The 24,829-nt window shown below is 41.9% G+C and overlaps 2 protein-coding genes and 1 long non-coding RNA gene across 7 annotated transcripts; all 3 read left to right on the forward strand.

Moving 5' to 3' along the window:
- The first annotated feature begins 9 nt into the window (after positions 1 to 9).
- LOC133487596 (uncharacterized) lies at positions 10 to 3,504 on the forward strand. Its single transcript, XR_009791388.1, has 3 exons — positions 10 to 125; positions 2,251 to 2,406; positions 2,645 to 3,504. It is a non-coding gene; the product is annotated as an uncharacterized LOC133487596 (long non-coding RNA).
- A 2,540-nt stretch (positions 3,505 to 6,044) lies between these two features.
- Positions 6,045 to 19,813, forward strand: crlf1a (cytokine receptor-like factor 1a). Of its 3 annotated transcripts, none has more exons than XM_061794528.1 (10): positions 6,045 to 6,302; positions 6,405 to 6,458; positions 8,635 to 8,913; positions 11,002 to 11,131; positions 11,844 to 12,013; positions 16,909 to 17,066; positions 17,501 to 17,575; positions 18,238 to 18,331; positions 18,476 to 18,664; positions 18,756 to 19,813. In XM_061794528.1, the coding sequence occupies exons 1-10, from the start codon at positions 6,230 to 6,232 to the stop codon at positions 18,770 to 18,772; spliced, it is 1,239 nt and encodes a 412-aa protein (XP_061650512.1). In that variant the 5' UTR covers positions 6,045 to 6,229; the 3' UTR covers positions 18,773 to 19,813. The 3 variants fall into 3 exon arrangements, with proteins under 3 accessions (XP_061650512.1, XP_061650511.1, XP_061650513.1); XM_061794527.1 differs by having other exon boundaries at positions 18,476 to 18,660; XM_061794529.1 differs by lacking the exon at positions 6,405 to 6,458 and having other exon boundaries at positions 18,476 to 18,660.
- Positions 19,814 to 19,947: 134 nt separating this feature from the next.
- odf3l2a (outer dense fiber of sperm tails 3-like 2a) lies at positions 19,948 to 24,818 on the forward strand. 3 transcript variants are annotated; one of them, XM_061794533.1, is made up of 5 exons: positions 19,948 to 21,091; positions 22,509 to 22,619; positions 22,854 to 22,967; positions 23,042 to 23,183; positions 23,791 to 24,818. In XM_061794533.1, exons 1-5 carry the CDS (start codon positions 21,043 to 21,045, stop codon positions 24,122 to 24,124), a joined length of 750 nt encoding a protein of 249 aa, XP_061650517.1. In that variant the 5' UTR covers positions 19,948 to 21,042; the 3' UTR covers positions 24,125 to 24,818. The 3 variants fall into 3 exon arrangements, with proteins under 3 accessions (XP_061650517.1, XP_061650515.1, XP_061650518.1); XM_061794531.1 differs by having other exon boundaries at positions 22,854 to 22,976; positions 23,791 to 24,784; XM_061794534.1 differs by lacking the exon at positions 22,854 to 22,967 and having other exon boundaries at positions 23,791 to 24,780.
- The last annotated feature ends 11 nt before the right edge of the window (positions 24,819 to 24,829 follow it).

Below are 24,829 nucleotides of genomic sequence, written 5' to 3' on the forward strand. Positions count from 1 at the left end.
TGACGTGCGTGCGTCCAGGACGCGCGCGCGCGCACGCACGTCGGCGTAGGCACGCAACGCGCGCGCCCACGCCCACAGTAAATTCCCAAGGAACATTCCTCAAAGTGAAAGTGAGCATCTGTTTCGTAAGTGTCCTATTGCTGGAAAGTTAAAAAAAACATAAAAAAATAAAAAATAAAAAAAATAAATGTAAATCCTGATTTTACGAGAAAAAAGAAGTATTTTTTTCCAAGGAGATTTTGTTTGTTTGTTTTCGGGAGTAAAGTTGCATTATTATCCATCCATCCATTTTCTGAGCCGCTTCTCCTCACTAGGGTCGCGGGCGTGCTGTAGCCTATCCCAGCTATCATCGGGCAGGAGGCGGGGTACACCCTGAACTGGTTGCCAGCCAATCGCAGGGCACACACAAACAAACAACCATTCGCACGCACTTCACACCTACGGGCTACGAGTCTCCAATTCATGCATGTTTTTGGGATGTGGGAGGAAACCGGAGTACCCGGAGAAAACCCACGCAGGCACGGGGAGAACATGCAAACTCCACACAGGCGGGGCCGGGGATTGAACCCGAGTCCTCAGAACTGTGAGGCTGACGCTCTAACCAGTCGGCTACCGTGCCTGCATTATTATTATTAATACTAAAATCAGAATCTTATGAAAATAGATGTTAACACATTACAAAAATAAAAATTACAATATATACAATGTGGTTGTTAACAATTGTGTTTTTTCTTTGCGTCTGTCTAGATTCTCAGTCATCCAGGTTGTGGTAATCTGCAAAGGTTGAAGGTCAAAGGAGCAGGTCTTAATTTGTTGTGTTTATTCTCATTTTCTGAACACGTTAAAAAATGAAATAGGCAATTATGCTATTAGGCTAACGATTTACGTTTTTTTTTCGTTTTCTTTTTTTACACTAAAGATGTAATGCCATAAGAATAAAGTTGCATTAAAAATAGTCTAGTTGGAATCTAATGAGATTTGTATGCTTTGGGGACTTAATTTCAATTTTTTTAGGGGGAGAATAATGTTAAATCAGATTTTTTTTGCTCACAACTGTTAATAGTTTTTGGGAAATATTTTTTTTTTTGCCATCAAATTCCTTCGAGGAAAAAAATGTCACATAAGGAAAAAACGGAAAATCTTACAAGACTAAGTGGATTTATACATTCATTTATGAATTTTTTTCCCCATTTTAAAATTTTAAGTGTGTTTCCTCCCACTTTTCCATCAGCTTTGATTGATTTGATGCCACGACTAATTGTCTCATCTTACCTGGAATTGTTCAACAGTTGAATACCTCAGAACTTGTCTCACATGCAGTGATTCATTCTATTCGTACTGAAATGTGAAGGCAGTAAAACAACACACGTGTGTCATTTACCAAAAGGAAACCATTTGAAGAGGGGGGGGGGGGAAATAATAATAAATCGAAAAGTTCACCTGCATAAGGTGCACCGAGTACGCGATTGATGACTGAAGAGTGGGTTGTGCGGCCCTCTCCTGTTGAAAAGATGTCATTACATTGGCATTATTTTTTCCTTTTTGTTTTGTTTTTTTTTGTTTCTCTTTTCGTTTGTAAAGTTACAATCAAGTTCCAGACAACTTTGCTCCTATGATCATTGGGACACACAAACTCCTCCAACGTGGTATGGTGACGGCTCAGGGAGGGTGGGTCTCATTTCTTTCTTAAAATCAATTTGTAATATTGCGAGAATTTAGACATTTCTTTTGGAATGTAAGTGTGATATCATGCCCAAAAAATAAAATAAAATAAAATAAAAAGTGGTGAGCTTGAAGCCTCGGTCCTGTGTGTGCTTAACGACGCTAATGGCCGACAGTCCACATGGGAGGAAACAGGAGAAAGAAAGAGGGAGAGTGAGTGAAAACGTTGATGTACATCTGTCATGCATTATTGCGGCGAATGCCAGCGTTTGCTATCCTGGGCTTTACAAAGTATGTGTGAGCGAGGGGGCTCCTGAAATCACTCATTCCTCCTCTTCCGCTTCTCTGCTTCTGTCAGATCCACACACACACAATCCTGGCTATTGCTTGTGGCAATGTAACAAGGCACCAATGTTCTCTTCAAACAAACTCTTCCCACCAATCAGGCTGAGATCAGCAGAGGCCTTGCGGCCATCTGCCAGGAAGCCAAACCATCCCTCGCTTGATTGCCCCCCACCCTTCGGACCCCCACGAATCTGTCTGTTTGTCTGTCTGTCTTTTCTTACTTTCTCCGTGCTGCCGCTGCAGGCTCCTTGAGTCTCTTGATGAAACAAAGGCAGCATTCATCATAAACACTACGCAAGACATGAAACTGCTCCGCGGCGGCCAGGAGGCAAAGCGGCCTGTAAACACGCAATCGTCGTCAATACAGTGCACCGTCAAAACGTCCTAAATATTACAACAGTAAGCTTGTATTCTTTCAAACTAAGTTCTTCATTAACTTGCATGGAAAAGTTGAGTTGTATCAATATGAGATCAAAGTTGCAAGAGAGTAGAGTTGTAATATCTCGAGAGACAAAATAGGTTATAAAGTTCAGAAAATGAGGGCATAATGTTTTATTTTTGGGGGGAATAAAGTTGTAACTACATTGAATAAGGTTGTGTGTGTGTGTGTGTTTTTTTTTTGTTTTTTTTCATGAAGTTGCAAGCCGGAAAGGACCCACTGCTGGCGACCGCGGCAGAATGAATGGAAGAACATTGAGCAGATTCCAACACAGTGTGCGCTAGTTTAGCCGGCCAGCTGGCAAACTAGAAAGGACGCAGCTGGGCCTAGCCAGCGAGGATTTGGATTTACGCCACCGAAAAAAGTGTAAACCGGCCCAAGTTCTGCCTTCCGTAACGATACGGCGATGGATCCTGGTTACAGGAAGTCATTTTTTTAAAATTCTCTGTTAAGAAAGACTATATTAGTGCTGTACTGAGGAGCGCAGACCGTTTTTATGTACAGCACTGTAGATCTGTCTGTCATATACTGCCCCCCAGGTGGCCAAGGTGGGCACAACAGAAGGAGCCACACAATGCCTATTGAATTGATGCAAACAGCGACAAAAACTGTTACATTTTTTTTGTTTCGATTAAATTGTCATTGTTTTTTTTTATTATATAAAGAACAATATTATAAAGTGCAATTTTCTTGTATGTCAATGCACCACTACAGTCAGATAACAAAAAAATGGTACTGTATGCATGTATGATGTATTCTTTGCACACACGCGTACCTCGTGCGATGAACGCTCAAGACGTGTGGCGAACATTCACACCATCGCCCGGAGATGTCGGCAAATCTCGCGAGCATTTAAAGCGAAATATTGTGATCGAAGGACTTTGTTCGCATATAAAAAGTTGTGTCACTGGAGTGCCCGCCCTGCTATCAAGTGTGAAATTAAACAACCAAGTCAATCTTTAGTGAAGCCACTGAGAACTAACTACAGTAGGCTCGTTCCATTTATTTATTTATTTATTTATTTTGCCATTTTGTAGGAGAGTGATTTAAAGTTTTATGGCTGCAATAAAATCTGGGGTTTTTATATCCTGTGGATTTATATGGCAATGATTACTTCTGGATAATTTTTACAGGAATTGTGGTTTTCCTCTGATTTTGGCATTTTACCAAATGTAATGTGTGTAATACTGTATGTAAAAAAAATAAATAAATAAAAATCATAACATAGTGATTGCACATTTATCCGTGACTGAGGTGCTGTTATCATGATTTTCATTGGTTGGATCCCGGTCAGCATCATCCAAGTTGCATGAAAAAGCATACAAACAAACGAAAGCAAATCAATTTGACAAGAAAACATACGGTATGTCTCCAAATTATTATTATTTTTATATTGTCCTTTTTAAAAATCTAAAATAAATTTTAAAAAAATATATCTAAATTAAAATAAAGTTGGTCATAGTTTGATGGATAAGAGAAATATATTACATGAAATTAAAATATTTGTGTTCTAATTGTTCTTCCAGCCCAAAGAAAAGCATGAATCTCCAATTTGTTATGCTTACAAATATTTTAAGAGTCAAACATTTTGTCACCTGAAAAATAATAATAATTTTTTTGGGGGACAAACTCTCCCAAATATAAAAAAGTAGTGTTAATTAGATTGTAATATTATGAGAAAAAGTTGTAAAGTTCAGAAAATGAGGTCATGTTTTATTTTTGGAGAGTACAGTTGTAATATCATGGATGAGCTTATTCCTTGATTAAGTTTATTGTCATTTTTTTAAACTAAATTGATCATTTTTCATGAAGGGTTGATATTTTCGCATAAGCTGTCAAATGCTGATGACGTCTGTCTCCAAAACCACCGCCGAATCGAGCTTTTGCTGATTCCGATTTCCGGTGGAGCCCTCCCGACAGACTTTGCTAGAACGCCTGCTCTGGAAGTTCGGTGTTTTCATCAGCGGCGGTAACAGCGGAACTTCCGCTCTTTGGTTTGTTAAGAACAGATCCTGTTTCGAGAAACTTGCCGCGGATCGCGTTAATTGTGTAACGTCCACGTCGGAGCAACTGGCACGGGCAAGGGAATGTTGAACACTGCAAAGCCTAAACTGTCAAACGCTGATGGCCTCACGTCTGTCTGAGTGATACCTGAAACCAAATACAAAACACCCTGTATTTTCATTAGACTACAAATACAGGAATCCATACACGGCCTTCTACTTTTTTTTTTTTTTTGTGTCCAGATTTGGCCATCGTAAAATAACCGGTGTCTTGTTCAATTTAATTTAGAAACCGAGAGACATTACGGACATTTTCCCCCAAAACTGCTGATTAAGAAGAACATTGCAATTCCATTGTGGACCAGCCAGGTCACATTCTGCTCTTCCCGGGCTTCCAGTCAAGATACGTTTCTAGGGAACAAAAAAAATAAAATAAAAATGTTGTGGGAGGGCCTCTTTCGGGCACAGCTCGGGAGAAACTTTTGGGAATTTGTTGGAACGGTACTTCCCCCTCACAATCAGATGAAGAAACAATCCTTCGTGACTTGTTTTGCGGTAACACCTGAGCGGGGCACACCAATGTGTGACTAATGTTTGACTAACAAGTTAACGCTGGCTTGTGTCTTGTGAGTCACGTGGCGTTCCGGGTACAGCGAGGGGCCTCCAATGCAGCGAGACCTTTGGCTGACCCGCCTTCCAGAAGGGATTCTCTTGTTCGTTCCCGCTTCGGTCCCCTTGTCACCGTCCAGGAAGTGCGGAAGGAATTTCATGATGAACGCAGTGTGTCATTACTATCCCGTCAGTGCCCTTCTGCGGTTTTGACGTGTTTTCTAAATCTTTTGACCGGTAGCGCTACTATTCAAAAGTTTTAGAACATGCCTATTTTGGTTGTGTTTGTTTAGTTCAGTTTAAATCGCACTCATCTTAGCTTGTACGATTGGACTTGAAATATTTGACTTTTGTTTATTAAAAAATAAATAAATAAATAAATAAATAAATAAATAAATGAAAAAAAAAAATAAAAAAATTGGTGTGTTCTCAAACTTTTGACTGGCAGCGCTGCAGTTCAAACGTTTTAGAACACGCCAATCGTTTTGTTTCTTTAAAATTTAAAGTCATGTAGTTCAAGTGCAATGAATAGCCACACCGTTATTACAGTTGTCAGTTATATTAAACTTGGGATACTACATAAAAAATAAAAAAAAATAAAAAACAAGAATATTTTTTTCTAGAATAAATGCATAATTTCACATTATTCAGAATAAAATTCAAGGACTTATTGTTTTATATACACACACAAATATATAGGCTACATACTTTTCACTCTTCACAGTATTCATTATGAGGTGCGAAAAATCTCATAATTGCACGTAGGTGTCCCTAATATTATGACTGACTGACACAGGTTCCTGGCAAAGCGACTGAGGGTTTTTTTTGGGAGGAGGGGGTTTCTCTTCCTTTTCGGTTTAACTTGAGTGTGTTTCGGGTGGGAATGTTTGAGGTGAAAAGTGGTGATGATGAAGAGGAGGAGGAGGAGGAGGAGGGGGGGAAAGGAGACAAGACGAGGAGGAGGAGGGGCTTCAAAGTATGAACTTGTGTATGATTTAAGCTGCAGGAGGAGGAAGAAGTAACAAGTCAAGAAGACGTCGAGCGGACGAGCGACTCGGACGCCCTTGGGAAAATTTATTATATATTTTTTTAAAGTGCACTTTCTGTGCGCAAAGCGAAGACCACCATAGGGGAAAAAAAAAGACAAAGAAAAGGAGGCACGAAAGAGGTCATGGAAACGTGCTCGCGGATTCTCCTGCTGCTCCTGCTGCTGCACTGCGCTGCCGTCTTGTCCTTGTCCACACGTAAGTCAAGTCACACATGCGCAAACGCTTTTTTTTTTTTTTTTTTAAACTGCGAAATGTCTTTAAAAAAGTGCCGTTTTTTTGTTTTTTTGTCACTGCAAGGTAATGCTGACCTTCATGTGTCAAAAGAAAACGTCATCAAAGCAGATTCAGAAGGTTTGGCACCCCTTGTATTTTTTTGGGACCTTTAAATACATTCAAGTCTTCCTGAAATAATCCCATGAGATAGCGAGTACAGAGGCTTCTCACATACTGACTCCCCTAAATCGAAATCCCATACACCGATTTGGGGTGCAGAGGGGCTCGTTGTTGGGGGTGGGTGGCACCCCCAAAATATTGTCCTAGTTTTTCCCTCATTAGGCACCGTGATCTCGATCAATTCTTATTTTTGTTCCCCTTCAAACTTCACGTCATCTTCCGCGGATTTTGAAAAAACAATAAAATAAAAATAACAAGCCTATTTTGACAATGTGTAGTAGAAAGTACAGATATCTGTTTTTAAATGTCAGGAATAAAAGTACATAAATAATCAGAAGTGTATATACAAGTGGATTTTTCTACTGTAAAATATGTGACTTGGCCTGTACTGAGAAACAATGAAGTACTGTATAAATACTAGGTTACTGGACTCAAGTGGATTTTCAAGTATCACTGTACTTAGTACATGATTATTTCATTTCAATAAAAAATAAAAAAAAAATCCTTTGGCAAGAGGAAAAAAATAAACTGAGATAACGTGGGTGCACAAGTGTGCACACCCTCTTTGAGTGGGAATGTGGCTGTGTTCTAGAAAGCAAAAAAAAGTCAGGAAAAGCCTACTAAAACATCTGAACTTTATTTTAAGTTATACAGAGGTACTTTAAATGGCCACACGTGTGTGCCGACTTCAGTTATCATGAGTTCAATTTGTGAGTGCTTATTTCTCAACACAGCCACACCCCCAGTTACAAAAGGGTGTGCCCACTTGTGCAAACACATTATCTCGGTTGCTTATTTTTATTTCCTCTCTCCAAAGGATTTCTTCCCCCCTCCAATTGAGTTTTACAGGTTATAGGTCACATTGATAGTGGAACAAGTTTTCTTGGCATCCTTTATTTTATATTACAAAAACCTCCCATTTGAATAGGGGTGTGTAGACTTTTTATAGCCACTGTAACTGCACACAGGCCTCATGAATTGGATCCAATAAGGACACCCAGCAAATACTGCCCGTGTGAAATGCATAAGCAGAGCTACTGTACGGCTGACTTTCAACAAGTCTGCAGCCCATAATTCCTTTAACACATGGAGGGGGGGGGGGGGGGGGGGGGGATCAAAACAGTGACATCATTAGCTCGAATCTCGGAGAATGTTCACGACACTAACGTAACTAAATCAACGTGTGTGTTTCCTGGCTTAAGTGGCTGGATGAGAGTTTTTGTTCTGTTTTGTTTTGTTTTTATGGGCAGCAGCACGAAGGCTTTAAAGGCCGCTAAGCAAAGACGACGGGAACACAATAGGGCCCCCATCATCAAACGCTTCCTGTTGTTTATGACAAGGGCTAATTGCTCGTTACTGTCAAATGCACGGCCCGTGATGAATGATTGTAACCTTTTCGGCGCTCGACTAGGGGGGAAGCTTTTTTTTTTTCATTATTTTTTTGTTAGATGAGATCAACTGAAACGCAATTATCTTTTGGCGTGGCTCGGGTTCTCTGCAAATTTTCAATTTTTTATGTGTCTTGTCGACCTTGACTTCAAGAGAAAAATCGGAGTCGGAAAAAGTGTCCGTTTCCAAACAATTCTGACGTCTGAATTGTTCCAAAAGCAAACCAGTTTGGGTGCAGTGGAATACATTTCCGTCCATATTTGTTTTGTTGTTATGTAATAAACAGTAGTAGTGTGTGTGTTTTAGATGAAAAAAAAACATTTAAAAGAAACTGTGCAATGGAAAGCATGTATCTCCTTTTTTTCCCCTTTTAGCCAATACAACACTTTTTTTGTGTGTTTCAAAAAGTAAATACAAATTAAACAGTTTGTGCGTAATGAATTCATGCTGCAATCTAATTCATTGTGCCGTTCCTTCTCGTGTGCCCGCCTTGGCCACTGGGAGGCACTATAGTTCAGTCATGCATATAAAAGAAGAAGAATACTTCTAGTACTACTACTGCAAGTGATTGATTAAGATGCTGTATTTCTTGTAGAGAATAAAGAATATATATCTGTAAGTGTTGCTCCACAGTTTGTGTTCAAATATTCGTCGCTTCTGAAACAGCAGCTAATGATGCTAACCGTTAGCATGTCAATTGCAGCGCTGTTCCAGTCACTAACCTCCCACGATTTTATCCCGGCAGATGTGGCATTGGTCTACCCCCAGGATCCCGTCCTCCGTGTGGGCTCCAACCTGACGGCCAGCTGCTGGGTGCACCCGGACGGCGGCGTCCACGCCGGCTCGCTGTACTGGACGCTTAACGGCCAGAGGCTGCCGGCCTCCACGTACCAAACGCTGAGCCCCACCAACCTCAGCGTGACGCTCAGCGGTCTTAACGCCTCGCGACAGACGTCCGGCGACAATCTGGTGTGCCACAACCACAAGGGACACATCCTGGCCGGCTCCTGCATCTACGTCGGAAGTACGTTTCTCTGCAGGGTTTGAAGAAAAAAACAGTACAAGGACGCAGGCTGCACGGTGATACAGTGGTTAGCATGTCTGCCTTACAGTTCTGAAGTTCGGGATTTAAATCTCGGTGCGAGCCTTCCTGGGTGGAGTTTGCATGTTCTCCACGTGCTTGGGTACCTCCTCCCACATTCCGACAAGGTGCATGTTAGCTTCATCGGATACTCTGAATTGTCCATAGGTGTGAGTGTGAATGCTTGAATGTTTGTATGTGCACTGAGATTGATTGGCAAACAATCCAGAGCTCCTCTTGCCCAAAGCTAGCTGGGACAGGCTCCAGCTCACCCGCAACCCTAGTATGGGTGAGCGGGGCATAAAATGGCTGGATGGACTGTTGGGGGGTGCACGGGGGGTGTGACGTACTCCCTTAAAATCTCGTCTTTAACAGGTAAAATGCATTCTCTGTTGGGTTTAGGTCTGGAGATTGAGTTGGCCTTTCTAAAATGTTCAAATCTGATTCTTACTTCTGAGGTTCCGGGGGTTGAATCGCTCATCCAAATTCCCACCCTCCATTCCAAAAACATACACGTTACGTTCACCGAAGACTTTAAATTGTCCATAGCTGTGAATGTGAGCTGTTAGTGCTTGTTTGTCTTTATGGGCCCTGGAATTGACTGGCAACCAGTCCAGGGTGGACCCCACCACCCCACCTCTCACCCAAAGCTCGCTGGGATTGGCTCCAGCTCACCCGTGACCCTAATGAGGATAAGCGCTGCAGAAAATGGATGGATGGTAGTTGAGGACGCGAGCGAGAGGAGTGTAAAGGAAGTGGGAATACGAGGGAGAAAGAGGGAGGAATCAGTGGGTACTTTTTTTCTTTTTTAAGGGTCCCCACGCACACTCATGGCCGTAATTTAAGTTTTAGTAAGAGGGTCTCGGCCAGCGTGCGTGTCGCTTTGAGTGCCTGTGTGGTCCATTACTCGCGCGATCACTCACGGGGCATCACGCTGACACTTTATACACACGCACGCACACACGCACGGTGGTCATACGTGCAGTAAACACTTTTTACGGCGCTCCTGTCAATACGAGGGAAAACCAAGCCTTAAATTCCTCCTCCGCTCAAAAATGTGCTTTTGCCTCCTCCGTTGGCTCTTTGACCGCCATTGTGCAAAGTGATGTTAAACTGCTTTGACACCCAGAAGGCCCCCCCCCCCCCCCAATTCATTTAAATTGACTGTATGAATTATTTCCAGTGGCTCTGTCTTTGTTTCTATTGTGGAAGGAGGCGGCTATCAAAAATAACTGCGGAGATCGCGTTAAACATGACAGGTACGTCGTGTGTGATTTTTATTGATTCTGTGGATTATTTCTATTTGTTTGGTTGCTTTCTATTGTACAAGATGGAGCTTCTGATGCATAACTGGCAAGAGGAGCGACTGCATGTAATACATGACGCCTACATTGCGCATAACCAAGTGCACTGTGGACTTTTTTTTATTGACTGGATTATTTCTATTGTGCAAGGAGGCAGTTATCATTAATAATTGCAGATTGTTTTTATTTATGTATACATGTATTTATCTAACCTTTATTTATTCAGTCACCACTAGCCCGCTAGCTGAACCCTAACAAGCCAGCTAAATTATCATCGGTGTTATGGTAATTATAAACCTATAAGCAACTGCTGCTTTACACACGGAGCAGCAACACATACAATGTCATATGTTCTCTCCGTGGGAGCAATAAATATTACTTTGTCTCTTACGCTTTTTAAGAGTGTAATCACTTTTTTTTTTTGCCATCCTTATCTCCCCCAAAAAACACATTCGAAGTAATGCCGAAAATGATGCGACACTCCCGCACGCAGCATGGCTGGAATCCTCTGCGTGCGGCGACCGTGTTCGGAACCTTGTGTTCTCAGAGATGTGGTGGGGGGGAATGTTGGCAGGGCTTTAGAATCAGATTACGCCCGCGTGCGCACACACACAGGCATGCTCACCAAATACAGTAAAAAAAAAAAAACTCCCACCAAAGTAATAGCGTCCACGGGACCTTACTTACCTCTTATTTTTCTTTCCTCTCCTTGCATGTGTTCCCACAGTGCCTCCGGAGAAGCCTCTCAATTTGACGTGCTGGTCGCGGAACACCAAAGACCTGACGTGCAGCTGGGCACCGGGAGGGAAGGGGGAGACCAGCATTAGCACCCAGTACTTGCTCAAGTACAAGCTTAGGTGTGTGCACCATGCCTGTCTGTATATCTATCTATGTCGAGGCCAAAAGCTTCCTGCCGGTGCCATAAGAATAAAGAAAAACTTTGAACCAAAAGACTTTCCGATGGCAAGTCAACCTCATTTAAAAGCCTCAAACAAAGCGCTAAATCACAGGTGTCAAACTCATGGCCCGGGGGCCAGATCCGGCCCGCCACATCATTTTATGTGGCCCGCGAAAGCACATCATGTGTGTCAACCTCCACGATTCTTGCTCAAAGAATCTGGACATTCTAGACGTGGGTGAGTGCAAACGCAAAGACGACCTCCGTCTGTTCCAAATTTTTGTATATATTCATATGTAATAAATAATAATGAACTATTGTAAGCATGTTTTGCCTCCAAACCCCTTTTACAGTTACTTACAGTTACAATAGTTGAACAAACCATTATCCTTGACTTCTGATTTCAAAACTAGTTATCCGTCAATTTGTTGTCTATGTGTAATAATTTCATGACGCGATTAAACATTGATATGGTTTTACAATCATAATGGTCATCTGAGGAAAACCGTATCTACAATGTGGCCCGCTACAAAAATGAGTTTGACGCCCCTGCTCTAAAGTTAATGTGTGGCACGGCGGGCCGGGGTACATTTCTCGATTTGCGGCGAGTGGAAATAGGGGCCTCGTAAAAAGCGGTTCGACTCATATAGCTGTTGCCGCGTGCCCTGCAGGTGGTACGGCAAGGAGAAGGAGTGCGACGACTACATTCACGCTCAGGCGTACTCGTGCAGCATCACCCGCGACCTGCACCTCTTCACCCCTTACGAGATCTGGGTGGAGGCGTCCAACCAGCTGGGCCGCGCCGCTTCCGACGTCATCGCGCTGGACATTCTAGACGTGGGTGAGTGCAAACGCAAAGACGACCTCCGTTTTTGGGGCGTTGGCCGTGCCCAAGGCTGGAAATGGTGGACAATGGCTTCAATGATCCAAAAGCATGTGAACCTACCCCCACGCCCTAAAAACAAATGTTTGATGCTGCAAACATTTGACACCTTGCGTGAAAATATCATTAAAAAAAAAAAAAAAAAAGACTTTTACGAATGCTTTTATACACAGGGGATATTAAAAAATGTCAACTGTTCAAATGGCAGGTTTTGGGATGTATGAAAATGAGACCAGGATACATCATTTCAAAACATTTTCCACCATTAACGTGACCCACGATATAAGCTGTACAAATTGATTAAAAATAATAATAATAATAATAATTTCAAGAGGGAAGTAGAAATACTAAAGTGTGCGCACCTAACACAGCCTGTGGCTGCGTTCAAAATTAACCAATCACATTTAAAGTGCCTCTGATTCACCCCAAATGGAGCTCAGCTGTGTTTAAAAAAAAAAAAAATTAAGTTATAGGTTGCAATAATGGTGGAAAATGTTATGAAATAATTTCTCTCAGTGTAATTTTTTTTTTTTTTTTTTACATCACAAAAACCTTGCATTTGATCAGGGAATTACAAACCAATAGCCACGCATTATTATTATTATTATTATTTTTTTTTATTGAAGAAAAATCCAATATGAAAAGTGAAAAGCACAAAAGGAGTCACTGTCAAAACGTTGTGGTCAAATAATTTAATTTGGACAAGCATTATTCACCGAGAAATTGGGTAATTTGGTGAAATGTGCCATTTTGCAATCATAGAATGATGTGTAGCATCTGGAACCGCTGAAAGATTCCCCGAGTTTTCCAGCATGTTGTATGCATTATACGATTAAAACGATCCACGTTTTATTTGTCTTGTGTTGCATGTGTGGTTTACAATGGTGTGTTTAAGCTTCAGCTAATCTACGCTAACCTGCTTTCAAACCCATTTTCTTGCTCTACTCACCGAATGTAAGACGATCTGGTGATACATTTGTTACCAAATTGAAGTTTATGATAAATAACCAGATGGAATTTTAACCATGGAGGACATAAGCAGTTAATTTTCATGTTGAGTTTAAGCTAATCTACGCTAGCATGTGGCTAACCCGTTTGGGACCACGTTTGTTGTTGAATTGACTGAAAGTAAGATAATATAAGGATACATTTTTGTACCATATTGAAGTTTCTTTTTAAATAACCAGATAACCAGGGAGGATTTAAGTGGTTAGCTTTGTGTTGCTCAGTAGCTAATCTACGCTAGCAAGCGGCAAACTCGATTGAGACCCAACAGTTTGAGAACATTATTAAACGCATTCAGAATCTTATTTTGTGCATTTTATCGATAAGACCAGGAAGAATGAGGCCGTTAATTGAGCTTACATTAGCGTAACCATTGGAAAAAAACGTTTGTTTTTTCATCTTCTAACCTAATGCGTTTCTTCCACCCTTTTTGTACGATTTTCTACTAAATTTGCAAAAGGAGCCTGTTGATCAAAGAGCACAATTTGTGGAAAAAGTTCGGCTCTTTGAAAGTGCAGCCCGCACAGGGAGTTTCACTTAGCAAAATGAAACTTAGTGGCCATGTCCATCATGAGTAGGCCCACAAAAAAGTCTCAAGAAGCCACGCCTGGAAAGACGTCCGCCATTTTGGTTTGAAGTGGTGATTTTTGGCTCAAGTGGCTCACTTGCACCCAACTGGATTTAAAACAAATTAAATAAAATCCAGCCCCCCCCAAAATCAGTTTAACGTAGCAACATGAAACTAGATGCGTCGAGGAAGAATAACAGTGGACTACATTCCTCCTTTTAATCCGGGATTCTTGAAGTGCTTAAACTCTTTCAGGCTTTCATCGGGGGGCCTCGAAAGCGGATAGGAAGCGAGCGATGTTTCCTTTTAAAGCATTGTCCCGCACACTGCCGGCTGGCTCGATTTAGCGAATTCTTCAAGAAAACCACTATCTCGGGTTGAAAACAAGCGTCCATCATTCCGTAATCCCTTTGCACACACCTGTTTACACCTCACCCTAAGGCGAGGGTGGCGTCCCGGTGAGCGCATAGAAAACGGGCAACGCTTACCCCCCCCGACGCATTTGGATGTTTGTGTGTTTTGTTTCCCTCGGGTTGCCCCAGACGCTGGTTTGGCTTCCTGTCAAAACACGCACAATTGCATCACAGCCGTGAGTCACGCGTGTCCACGGGCGAGGCGGGAACACCTTGTCGCAGATCCACGCGTTCCACAGTTTTCCAAATGGAACGCAATAAATCTGATTTGAATTCTGGTATGAATAAATCTGTGCTACTGCATCCCTGGATATTATTGATTTAATAAAAAGTGTTAAAAGTAATTCACTAGTTCATTAATTTAGTCCAACTAACCATTTCATTTAACGACACTTTAATTGCCTGATTTCAAAATATCACTTCATTACGGAATTGACAGTTTGTCCAACCCCTAAAAGATCATTTAAGTAATAAAATCTGTGATTCTGCTTTCCTGGACATTATTTATTTGAATTCATGTTAAAAATAATGAATTTATTAACATTAATTTGAATGTAATTAATTACAATTAATTTCGGCATTTAAATGCAAAGAATTTCCCGGAGCTATTTTATTCCCCAACAACGTACAGTGTGTGCATACAGGAACATTTTAGTTTTTGTCATTGCACATAGACGCAGCATGGCGGTGAAGTTTGGCGAATCGACATAAAACAAAAAACGCTATTAGTGCAGGATAGGGACCGAGCCCTGCCGCGTATAGCGAAAATCTGCGAATAATTGACGCCCCCTAAGAGGCATTTGTGACTAGCTGTCACAAGCACTTAAAAAGGAGACCGGTATTGTTTTATTTACGGTGGTCTTTAAAACAGACAAAGAATAATCAGCAAAGCATCAACCGAAGAACCGATACGCTAACCACCATGTTGTGTAGTTCAATTATTCAACATAAAACAGACACTTTCGCATGAGGCTCATCGATAGGGTTAGCTAGCGTACGGGCCTAAGTAACATGCTAGCACAAACTGATGTGACATCACACACCGGCAAACAAATATGCGCACTAGCACTTTACACAAACAAGCGAACAATGGAGGGTAGGTTTCCAAAAAATAAATAATCAACAAATAGTCCAAAACCGTGAACAAGCACTACGCCGTAACTTTCGACTCGCACAAAGTCAAATACAGGAGGTGGCAATTGTCTACATTGGGTTTGTTTTCGGGCATTTCACTTTATTTTAGTTCCCACTTGCATAATATGTTTTGCTTTCCTTAACCCAAGCCATTCCTACACAAATATTTTGTGTCAAGTTCCATTAAGACGTTTTCATTGCCCCCCACTGATCTGGAGCTCGTAGTGTTTGTTTAACGGTTAGAGCTGACAAGACCAGCAACGAGGACAACATTGACGCGATTACACGAAAAATACCAAATAACGGTTTCTGGCCACTTTTGCTTGACAAAAAAAAAAAAAAAAAAAAAAAAAACGAAAACCATTAAAATGTGGAAAACAGTGTTTTGCATACAGAGACGTCAGGCCCAGCACTCGGAATTGACTTGATTTCTCCGGCCGCCAACATAAACGTTGCAGCGAGAGAGAAGCTATTATCGTTCTGGTTTGATCTGGACCATCTGTGCCCCGACAGCAGAACATCAGCACCTTCTTGTAGGGAAGACGTCAATGTGTTAATTACCGTAATACACACGCACAAACAACCGCGTCGGCTACATTCTTTCGTAATGACTTTTATTCGGAAACGTGTTTGAGGTTCGGCAATGGAAACACTGGCTCAAATTTCGAGATTGGAAAAATTTGTCGTAGCGAACATTGCGATTTTCTTGTCTATTTGTTTTGAGTGGCTAATAAGACCACAAGCGGACGCTTATTATTTTCTTTGGCGGTGACCAAAACGAGGCGAAAAAGACGTGTGAATATTAAATAGAAGGTCCAAGCAGATGCTATGCTTTGTGTTTGACTTTTTAAAAAAAATATATTATATGCCATTGTTTTCTTTATTTTCTTAATGCAAAGTCTTCCATTTGAATTATAGTAAATTATAAATTTTGCCCCTCACCCCCCAAAAAAGAAGCCATTTTACAAGAAAATAATTTACAATTTCAGAAAACAAAAATCAAAATTTCTACCAAAAAAAAAAAAAAAAAAAAACTAAATCCAGTTTGATGAGAATAAAATAACTTTGAATGTGCAACTTTCAGAGAAGCTTTCTTTGGTGCAATTGTCTGTCATTAATTATGCAATTTCCGGAGAACATTTTTGCAAACTTTTGGGAGAGGAAAAATAAAAAATAAATTTTAATGTTGGGGGGAAAAAAACCAAGAAAAAAAACCAATTGTGCACTAAGACCGTAGTAATTTTACGAGGACACTTTTTTTCCACAACTAGCACATTTTATAAAGGGAAAAAAAATTTCAGTTTTCTGTGAATAATTGTGCAATGTTTATAATTTTCCAGAGAAAGAAATCACAATTTTAATGAGAAATAAAAATCATAACTTTATAAGACAATAAATTTAAGACAAATGTAACTTTTTTCAAAACTAACTAGCAAGTTTGAGAAAAAAGGTGCAATTTATGAGTAAAAATTGCAATTTTCTGAGTTTATTTTTTGCAGTTTTCTGAGAATAATTGTGTAATTTTATGAGAAAAAAAAAAACACAAGAGGAAGAACAATATGAGAAATGATGAAATCTTCACAAGCATAAAGTGGTCTTAAGAGTATTTGTTTTGATCATTGTACTATTTGTAAGACGTTACAAATGGCTTTGGACATTTTCAATGGAGTTCATTCGGCTAATTTTCACCCGGAAATGTTGACGTCCTCGATCTGGTGGTCTTCCTCCCGCAGTGACCACGGACCCTCCGTCGGGGGTGACGGTGAGTCGCGTAGGGCAGCTGGAGGACCAGCTGAGCGTCCGCTGGGAGGCCCCACCGGGGCTCAAGGACTTCCTGTTCCAGGCCAAGTACCAGATCCGCTACAGGCTGGAGGACAGCCAAGACTGGAAGGTAAAGAAAGCGCAGGGGCGGAAAGTGGCCATTATCGTGCCGGATGCCAAATCGCCGCAACACTAAAATTCTTAGACTCGTGTGCTCAAAGGTCTCAAGAGGTCATGCCCAAATTGATCCATTGCTACCAAATTTCATATCTAGGAATTATTCAATAGGCCTGGCACATGTGTGTCAGAATATGTTTGCACGCTCGTGAGCACGTGTGTGTGTGTATTGGTGGCTAATGGACAGCAGATTGCTTTGAAAAGTTTCCATAAACACGCTGATCATTGCGGTGTTCGAACATATTTGCGGTGGAAAACCCGATTGAAGCTTTCCGCGTTTGATTTGCCTTCAGTGTCGGTTATTAATAAGAGTGTTTGTTCTCCACTGAACTTCTCCCTGTTTTTTTTTTTTTTTTTTTGGGGCGGGGGGGGGTGTTCAATTTCCAGGTGATGGATGACGTGGGCAATCAGACTTCTTGCAGGCTGGCGGGACTCAGACCTGGAACTGTGTATTTTGTGCAGGTGGGTTGTGTTTTTAAACTCGGATTATTATTACAGCGGCGCCTTGAAGATACGACACCTTTCCCGATAAGCAGCACTTTGGCAAATAGCGGACTATTAAAAACAAAACCCAAAAGAGGCGTCGAGCTGTTTAATGTCACTTGTAGTCGAAATTTACTGTCGAACTCAACATAAAACGATGCTAATTGTATTTCAAACGAAAACATGGATGTGGATTTAGTCTGCTAGCTTAATGCTAACATGTAATGGGAAACACATTGAACCAGTCTAGGCACAATCTGTCTTGTACTGCCCCCGTGTGGCCAAGGTGAGCAGCAGCACGATGGCCATTTAATTGACACAAAGTGTGACCAAAAAAAGTTCTTTTTAGAATCCATTTCATTATGTCATTATTGTATGTTTAAAAAAAAAAACGTAATTACAATAATGTAGGACTTTTTCCTCATTAAAAAATCCATTACAACATTTTTTGGTTGGTTTTAGAAGGCTGGAAAGGATTCGTGGCATTTCCATTCATTTCAACGGCAACAGATGATTTGAGATCCGATCGATTTCACTTTCACCGAGCGTGCTCTTACAACGAATTAAACTCGTATCTCAAAGGCACCACTGTCGTATTATTATGATGAGTTTATTCTAACAGTGACTTTGCCGACCGCCAGGTCCGATGTAACCCGGTGGGCATCTACGGTTCCCGCAAAGCTGGAATCTGGAGCGAGTGGAGTCATCCCACTGCTGCGTCCACACCGCACAGTGGTGAGCACGCACGCAATTTCATCACTAACAATGTTATACTTTTTTTTTTTTTTTTTTTTAACTGACATTCTCTAGTTCTTATTATCATTTTATATCTGTCATTGTGTTTTTCATTTTCTTTTTTCTTTTTTTTTTGCTGCGCAGAGCGGACGGCGTCAGGCTCGTGCGACCCGAAGTCGAGCGGCGACTCCAACTCGACGCTGCGGCGCGAGCTGAAGCAGTTCTTCGGCTGGGCGCGCAAACACGCGTACGGCTGCAGCAGCATGTCCATGAAGCACTACGACCAGTGGCGGGTGCTCATGCAGAAGTCGCACAAAGCACGCAACCAGGTAGGTAAGCATCGCCTCCACCCGCACACGCGCCAGCGCGCGCACACACACACAGTGGAGCATAATGAGGAACAGACTGCGTCTTGTTCATTTAGGTTCTCCAAGGGGATAAGTCGTAGCACATGCCCAGTGGAAAAACAACACAGAGCGATCGGAATGACAAGCGGAGGATGCTCGTAAAACATGTGGAAAGACTGCTTTTTCTTGTTGTTGTTTTTCTTGCGGCCAGACGACATCCGGAGATGTTGCATTTTCGTCCCCCAGCCTGACAAGAAGGCCATCGGGCACTTTGGAAACGCACAACAAAACATTGCAGCACAGTCAATCCCCGCATATTCTTAGTTTGGCATTTGCATATTCGCAGATTTGAATAGTATAAAGCGTAAGTACGATCGCGAAACTATTTTGTTTTCACTTCAAAGTCCCCACACCTTCCCTTTTAAAAATGGCTTACAGTTGATTTCATTTATTTCAAAAGGCACCAGAGGTGCACATGTTCATGCACTTGGTGCAAAGACTCTCCACTATCAACCCATGCTAAACATAGCTACCTACAAAACCTCTCTTTCTCTCTCTCTCTGTTGTGATGTCACTTCAACATACTTCCTTGACACCAAAATTCAGCCAATAGGTTCCGCAATTACAAATTGAAAATAGGGGACCAGTGAACCTTGAATCTGCACGGGATCACGTACACTGCATGGTCCAAGTGCCTAATTTGGATCGAATGCCATTTTTTGAAAATGTATTTATTTTTTGGGGCTGTCTATTCCATTTACATTTCAAGTGACGCATATCCAAAAGAAATCGTTTTTTTTTTTTTTTTTTTTTTTTTACGAATGGAACACATGAGACAAACCAAAGACACAAATTGAATGCAAGTACCACCACAAGCATCAGCAGCATTGTAATAAACTTGAACCGTGCAGCGTAAATCCAGCCCCTCACGTTCATGCGGTAATTCTAACGTGTATTATAAAGTGGCAGAAGTATTTTTTGTTGTCGTTTTGTTTAAGCCAGACGTCTCTCGCCTCGCCGCCTTTATTTTTGTACTGAATCACAGCAGCATATTTAAGAGTGTGTAAAGTGATGTTTGATTTCTTATTTCTAAGTTATGTTTTAGCTAGTGAATAAATATTCATGACTGACTGAATCTGGCGTTGACCGATTTGTGAGAGAAGAGTGTGTTTTGCGCATACTTTATAAAATCTCAAAATGAGGTTGTTTGAAAATTAAATTTAACATTAAAGCAAAATCAGACTTATTGTTTAGATTACTTCAATAATAATTGTGAAAAGCAAAAGCACAGCCAAATGAATAAAAATGCATATATAAACACAAAAGACAATCCCAAAAAAAACAAAAAAAACAACTCAACCTCTTTTGTTAGCCACTTCCCGTTGAAGTTCACTGTCAAACTAAACATAAAAGAAAGAATTGCTTGTGTATTTAAAACGACATAGCTTAGCCTTCAGTCCGCTATGTTAAAGCTAATAGATAATGGCAATTGCCATAGGCGCAGGCTAACTAGCGTCCGCGTTGCTATGGTATAAGCCTTGAACCAACGGAGATGTGAACATAAATGGTGCAGCAACACATTTAGACAGACAATAGAACAGTACTATTATACTAAGCGAAGAACTACCATTATTAGTGCCGTACTGAGGAGCTAGGACGTCTCCACGTACGGTATTTCCATCGGTCTGTCTGATGCTACCTCCAGGTGGCCAAGGCAGGCATACCAGAAGGAGCAGCCCAATAGCCATTTAATTGATGAAATATAACAAAAAGTTAAATTCTATTTATGGCATTAGTGTTTTTTTTTATAAAGTATAATATTATACAGTGCTAATTTTCTCATTAACAAAACATTTGTTGTTGTTTTTTTTGGGGGAGGCTGGAATGAATTAATGGCATTTTCATTCATTTTAAATGGGGAAAAATTAATTTAGATGTTTTATGATATATAATATATATATGTCGAATGTTTCCACACACCAGTCCGAGGTTTGTTTCAGCGTCGTCAGCGTCACGTCAAAGCCTTGCAACACAAGACGAGTGTAAGTTGAGTTTAAATGTTTAATAGCGTGTCCACCGAGACGCGGTTAGAAACAGAACGCAACAACACCAGATGGCGGAACCCAAACGTTACGCAAATGCTTTCCAAAGTTTTCCCGGTTTGATGCGGGATTCGTCTCACTGTTGCATATTCTTTGAAAAGTCGTCCATACGGTAAAGTTGTGACCTTAACGGACTTGGAGGTGGACAATAGCTTAGGTCGAGTCATATCTATGCTCGTGAATAATTCATCAAGAGGGCGACTGGCGGCTACTGAAAGGAAAGGACGAGTCCCGAAGGAGAAGGAGAAGAAGTCGCCGGAGGATGGAGGAGGTGGCGAAGAGACGGCCCGTAATCTCTGCTAAAGAAAGAGGTCAGTACATGATAGATATGCAGTGGTGCCTTGAGATACGAGTTTTTATTTTTTTGTTTTTTTTAAAAAATATGTCGTTCGCCTTTGCCTTAAGAAAGTTCGCTTAGATTAATGCGAACTAAAAAGGCAAAACACCGTCGGCATGCTAATGGTTAGCATCGATGGTCGCGGTTTTAGAAGCAACGGATATTTGAACACGAGTAGTGCAGCAACACATGTGGACAGACAATATAACAATACTCACAGTCATATAGTCTTTATCCTCTGCGTAGAACGACCAATATTGGTGCTGTACTGATGAGCTGGGAGGATTTGAGACGTCTCAATGAATAGTGTACAAAGACAACATACAACATACAAAAAAAAAATCAAGATACAAAGTAACAAAGAAACACTAGGAAACAAAACACTCAACACCATAGCAAACATGACAACACTAGACGCGACTTGCAGCTACAATGGTCCGACAAAGACTGAAAGGAAGCAGGGAACTAAATACAAGCAAAGTGACAAGACAACAAGGCACACCTGGACAGGCACGAGTGCCTGCAGGGAGCTGATTGGTTGACACAAGGCAGAGGGCTGACGAGAACGGGCGGAGACGAAAACCCAAACGAGCAGACAAGACACAGGAAAACTTGACAAAAATATGAAACACACTTAAGCCAATTAAAACCAAGTCAACAAAAACACAGACCATGACAGCATATGCGTCTTTTTATCTTACACTGCCCCCAGGAGGCCAAGGATGGCACAATGGCCATTGAGTTGATGTCGTGTGACAAAAACTCTTTAATTCTTTTAAATTCTATTTAATTAATTCTATGTCATTACTGTATATATCTTTAAAATATTTTTCTTCATTAAAATACACATTACAGCGATGTTTGGTGTCTTTTTTTTTTGGGGGGGGGGGGGGGGGGGGGGGGAGGCTGGAACGGATTGATGTCATTTCCATTGCTTTTAAACCGGAAAAGTTTATTCGAGATATGAGTGCGGAGAGCTGAGCGTGTGGTCACGGAATGAATTCAACTCGTATCTCAAGGTAGCGCTGTACACTACTCGCCGAAATGGACCAATCCATTTCCTGGTTCAATTCGAATTGGTACTCAAACAGTCCTCTTGGTTTTTGTCATTTTGACATCATGAGGCCCAAGACCAAGTGTGGCAATATTCTCACACATCCAGCTCATTTCATTGAATCGATCGCAACTGGACTGTTCTGGTTGTCTTAGAAGACTTTTCCACTCTCATCCGAGCCGGCTTCATCTGTTCATGCGACAACTCACTAGCTTGAGTTGGTGTGGAGAAACTCAACTATTCGGAACGCGGGGAAAAACCCGATCGGCTCAATATCCCGACAACTTTTTTTTGGTGAGTCGGGAATCGTACGTTAAACAGTCATCATCTTGATCAGGACCGGGCCCGGGACGCTACGCTCTGCCGCCGACGGTGGGCTACGTCGACCACGATGTCACCAAGCCCAGCGGCCCCGCTTACTCCTTCCGCACCCGAATGAGCAGCACCAGTGAGTTCCGATAAAATGTAACATCACGTACATTTCCGAAAACTTTTGATCGTTTAATACAGTTTCCGAAAAGTGTCCGGTTACCTTAGCATTCTGAACATGAGATGCATTTCCCAAAAGAATCACATGTCACTGAATCTATGATCATTTGATACATTTTCAAGAGGTTTAATGTGACTCTTAACGTCCAAAATACGTCAAATGTGCATTTCCGATGATCATTTTTATTCGCAGTGATCTCTGTAGACTCCAGCCCAGGACCGAGATACCACGTCGGCGCTAACGTGACACGATTTGGCCGAGCGGCGATGCCCTCTTACACCATGTTGGGCCGAGGGAAGCGCATTGGTAGCAAAGGTCAACAGCTATGAAAAATTCAGCAAGTACATCAAGAAGGTAATTTTTAAATTTTTTTGTCATAGGTGACAAGTTCCAGACACCAGGACCGGGGACCTACAGCCCAGAGAAAGCTCCGCCTCTCAACGCTCAGCGTCGCCCGCCAGCCTACACCATGGGCGCCCGCACACGCTATCGCTCTGTGGATGCAGTACCAGCCCCCAACAGGCGAGGGCAATCTTTTAGTTGTTTTTAGTTTTAGGGAACACAAATTGCCTTTTTGTAGGGAGTTTTGGGGAAAATTCAGTTTGACTCAGAAACATACATTTTGGCAGGCATGGTTGTCATGAAAAAATTCTCAAGAAGCCGTGCCCCAAAATGTACGGGAAGTCAGCCATTTTGGTTTGAAGCAGCCATCGTACGATCTTTTTGGCCCTTTCAAGACAAACTTGCTCGAGAGATTCCTTCATTCATCTTTCGTTCTGCTTGTCCTCACAAAGGTCGCGGGCGTGCTGGAGCCTTTCCCAGCGATCTTCGGGCGAAAGGCGGGGTACACCCTGAACCGGTCGCCAGCCAATCGCAGGGCACATAGAAACAAAGGGGCAATTTAGAATCTTCAATCAACCTACCACGCATGTTTTTGGGATGTGGGAGGAAAGTGGAGAAAAGCCACGCGGGCACGGGGACAACATGCAAAGTCCACACAGGCGGGGCCGGGATTTGCTAACCAGTCGGACACCGTGCCGCCTGCTTGACAGATTTTGTCACCAAATTTGAAGCACTAGACAGATGGAAAACGTTAATTTGTGAAAAATATTTGCCTTAATGTTAACAGCTACACGCTCCCCAAGCTGCTGGGCAATCAGGTCCCCGACAAGGCGTCCGCCGTCAGCTACAGCATGTCGGCCCGCCGCCCGTCCGTGGACTTGGCCCAGAGCCCCGGGCCCGGCGGGTACAACAGCACCCACCCGGACGTCTACCTCCGACGCCAGCCCTCCTTCTCCATGCGGAGCCGGACCGAAAGGCCCACCTACCCCTCAGCCACCCCGGGCCCCGGTGCCTATCGCCCGGAGCGTTCGGGGGCGCACCTCCGCAGGGCACCGTCCTTCACGATGGGGGTCCGCCACTCGGAGTTTGTCACGCCGCTTGTGCTGGACTTCGGCCACTGAGCGGCCAATTGTCTTAGAAAGAACAACACTATATGGCAAAAGTATTGGGCTACCTCGAGCTTGGTTGTTTTAACGACTCAACAAGTTAAGTCAAAACTGGTGTGACTATATGTGTGTGTGTGTAACCAACACCTCTGCGATCGGACTCGATAGGTCGTCTGGCTCCTGATTCAGATTAGCCGTGGGAGAAATCATTTGTCTCGGGGTTCTCATTCTTTTTCCACGATGCATGGCGAACGTTTACATTGAATATCAAATAAAAACGTAATTATTATTATTTTTGAAAAAAAAAAGCTGTTTATTGTTGTGATTTAGATAAAAATCAGAACACGTTTTATGACCAATTTATGCAGAAATCCAGTTCATTCCAAAGAGTTTTTCTTGCTGTTGTATAACACAGGCTTTATCCAAAAGTCCCGACACGTTTTTTTCTATTTCGTTGAACGATATCATGGAGACAGATGTGTGTCTGTGTCTTATACTGCCCCCAGGTGGCGAAGGTGGGCACACCTGAACGAGCAGTACAATGCTCATTCAATTGATGCAGTGTGACAAAAACGCTCATTCTTCTTAATGTAATTTAATTATGTCATTACCATATGTTTTTAAAAAGTACAATATTGCGAAGTGCTATTTTTCCTCATTGAAATACATATGAAAACATATTTGGTTGTTTTATTTTTTATTTTTTTTTTGTGGGGGGGG

This window comes from Phyllopteryx taeniolatus, chromosome 13, assembly GCF_024500385.1.
Source record: "Phyllopteryx taeniolatus isolate TA_2022b chromosome 13, UOR_Ptae_1.2, whole genome shotgun sequence".
In the NCBI taxonomy this organism is placed as follows: domain Eukaryota; kingdom Metazoa; phylum Chordata; class Actinopteri; order Syngnathiformes; family Syngnathidae; genus Phyllopteryx; species Phyllopteryx taeniolatus.